The sequence below is a fragment of the Chrysochloris asiatica genome, unplaced genomic scaffold, assembly GCF_000296735.1.
Source record: "Chrysochloris asiatica unplaced genomic scaffold, ChrAsi1.0 scaffold00125, whole genome shotgun sequence".
Classification (NCBI taxonomy): domain Eukaryota; kingdom Metazoa; phylum Chordata; class Mammalia; order Afrosoricida; family Chrysochloridae; genus Chrysochloris; species Chrysochloris asiatica.
In genome coordinates, this window is record NW_006408643.1 from 6,016,889 (window position 1) to 6,019,153 (window position 2,265).

At 60.4% G+C, this 2,265-nt stretch overlaps 1 protein-coding gene across 3 annotated transcripts in view; it reads right to left on the reverse strand.

The window, feature by feature from the left end:
• FZR1 (fizzy/cell division cycle 20 related 1 (Drosophila)) overlaps positions 1-2,021 on the reverse strand; it is a 7,783-nt gene extending 5,762 nt beyond the window's left edge. For 2 of the 3 annotated variants that reach the window (XM_006868951.1, XM_006868950.1), the window contains exons 1-6: positions 1,952-2,021; positions 1,402-1,527; positions 1,248-1,311; positions 1,052-1,179; positions 885-967; positions 326-509 (exon numbers count right to left, since the gene is read on the reverse strand). In XM_006868951.1, coding sequence (XP_006869013.1) covers positions 326-509; positions 885-967; positions 1,052-1,179; positions 1,248-1,311; positions 1,402-1,527; positions 1,952-2,020 — 654 coding nt within the window. In that variant the 5' untranslated portion in view covers position 2,021. The remainder of the gene's footprint in view (positions 1-325; positions 510-884; positions 968-1,051; positions 1,180-1,247; positions 1,312-1,401; positions 1,528-1,951) is intronic. The other variant, XM_006868952.1, reaches the window with a different exon arrangement.
• Positions 2,022-2,265: the final 244 nt, after the last annotated feature.

Consider the following 2,265-nt stretch of genomic DNA (forward strand, 5'->3'; position numbering starts at 1 on the left):
CACTATCCATCCATCCATCCACACATCATCTATCCATCCATCCATCCACACCCCATCCATCTATTCACACACTATCCATCCATCCATCCATCCACACACCATCTATCCATCCATCCATCCATCCATACACCATCTATCCATCCACACACTATCCATCCATCCATCCATCCATCCACACATCATCTATCCATCCATCCATCCACACACCATCTATCCATCCCTTACACAGAAATATACCAGTCCATCTCCACACACACCCTCCACATACCCCACAGAAGCAGACCACACAGTGGCCACTTATCCCAGCCCCCGGCCCAGCACTGACCTGGCTGGTGCAGGCGCTCCACAGGTACACGCAGGTCCCCAGCCCCACGCTGAGCACGTTGAGGGAGGACCAATCCACCAGGTTCAGGTAGAAGTCGTCCTGGAGCTCGGGAGCGTCCAGGACCTTGAAGGGGATTTTGGAGATTTTGCGAGTGGGTTTCCGGGGAGACCTCAGCAACTTCTGACTGTGGGGAGAACCAGAGACGGGGACGTCACAGTGCTGGACCCTGTACCCTCTGCTGGTATGAGGGGCTCTTCCAGGGTCGCACTCATGACCACCAGCAGACCTGCTCTGAGAGTCACCCTGTGCCCAGAAGGCCTGGTGTCCTGTGGGGTTCTGTTTCACATTCCACTGCATCTCCCCGTAGACTCTCCCACACAGACTGGGCTTCTCCACTGTACCACCCCAGTCTGGCCGCCTGGAATTTCTGGCACCTTCTATCATCAGCTATGGCTCCTGCAGAGCTGAAGCCGCCAGGACCCAGAGGGGCAGAGCTGGTCTCCGCAGGCTGCCTGGCATCTGTCCCGAGAACCCCCAGTGGCCTGCCTGGGGACCTCACCTCTTGTTGCTGACGGGGGACAAGGAATATGGGGACACCTCGTTGCCGTCGTCCGGGCTGGAGCGCTTCGTGCTGAGGGAGTACTGGTGGGGACAGGCATGTGATGAGTGTCCCCCACCCCACCTCGTGCTCCCTGCCCCCGCACCCACACACCCCCGGAGTCTGACCGTGAAGAGGCTCTTCCTCTCCGGCGTGGAGGGCTGCAGCCGGCGGTCCTCGGTCTGTGGGTCCTGCACCTTCTCGATGCCGGCCCCCAGCAGCTCATTCTTCAGCAGGGCCGAGTAGGCCAGGCCATCTGTGGGCACAGGAGGGTCAGGGGCACTCTGGGGCACAGGGGAGCCCATGGGGGACCCGGCACCTCACCTTTGCCGTTGTCTGAAGTGGCGTCCTTGGCTTTGCGGTTCTGACTGGGCGACTTATCATTTTCCTGTGGACAAGGGAGAGGGGCAGGTGAGGCTCAGAAGCTGGTGCTCCCACCCCAGGAGGACGTCTGCAGGCCCCCAGCCCTGGCCCTCACGTTGATCCTATGGAAGTTCACGCTCCAGTTGGCCCCAGCCCGAGATGGGATGAAGCGGTCTCCATGCTTGCTAGGTGACGACACTGGGGAGTTGGCGGGTGTCAGTGTGCGCCGCATCTCTGCAACCTGCAGAGGGGCAGAGCCTGTGCTAAATGCAGTTGCTTTACCCCTGACCCCGTGCCACCCAGCCTGCCGCCTCTGCCCTCTGACAGTATGGTGCTATGAGCAAAGTCCACCATCTCAGAAGACTGGTTTGGGGTCTTGGAGGGTAGCCCCAGCCTCCATGGAGGCATGCACCATAGGGGGAGCAGTGCACACACGTGGGTGGGCGAGGCCACAACACACAGACAGATGGGCAGACAGCTGCGAGGCAAGGTAGGTTGGGCTACACACACACCTATACCCCACAAATGCCACATGCAGGTGTCTCCAGGCTGCCTCCCTTTCCCTGGGGCTGCACCGCCACCCGCCCGCCTGGAAAGCGGGCAGACGTGGCCCTGCAGTCAGCAGAGTGGCTGAGGGCACCCGGGTCTGCAGGCGCGGTACCTACACCCGGCATGGTGTTCTCATTCTGGATGACAATCTGCCGCAGCAGGCGTCTCTCGTAGTCCTGGTCCATGGCGGGGCTGGGTGAGCAGCCTGTCCAGCACACAGGGCCAAGGGCCCCGCCTGCGCTTTGTCTACACGAATCCTCAAGTCAGAGGCACCTGCGTCTGTAAATAAAGGCTTATCAGCACACCGCTCCGGCCACTCCTGAACGTTCCATCTGTGGCGACTTTTCATGCTTGAGGACAGAGAGTCCGGGGCAGAGGAGCCACAGCATTTACTGTGGAGCACCATCTGCACAGCCCACATCACCTGCTC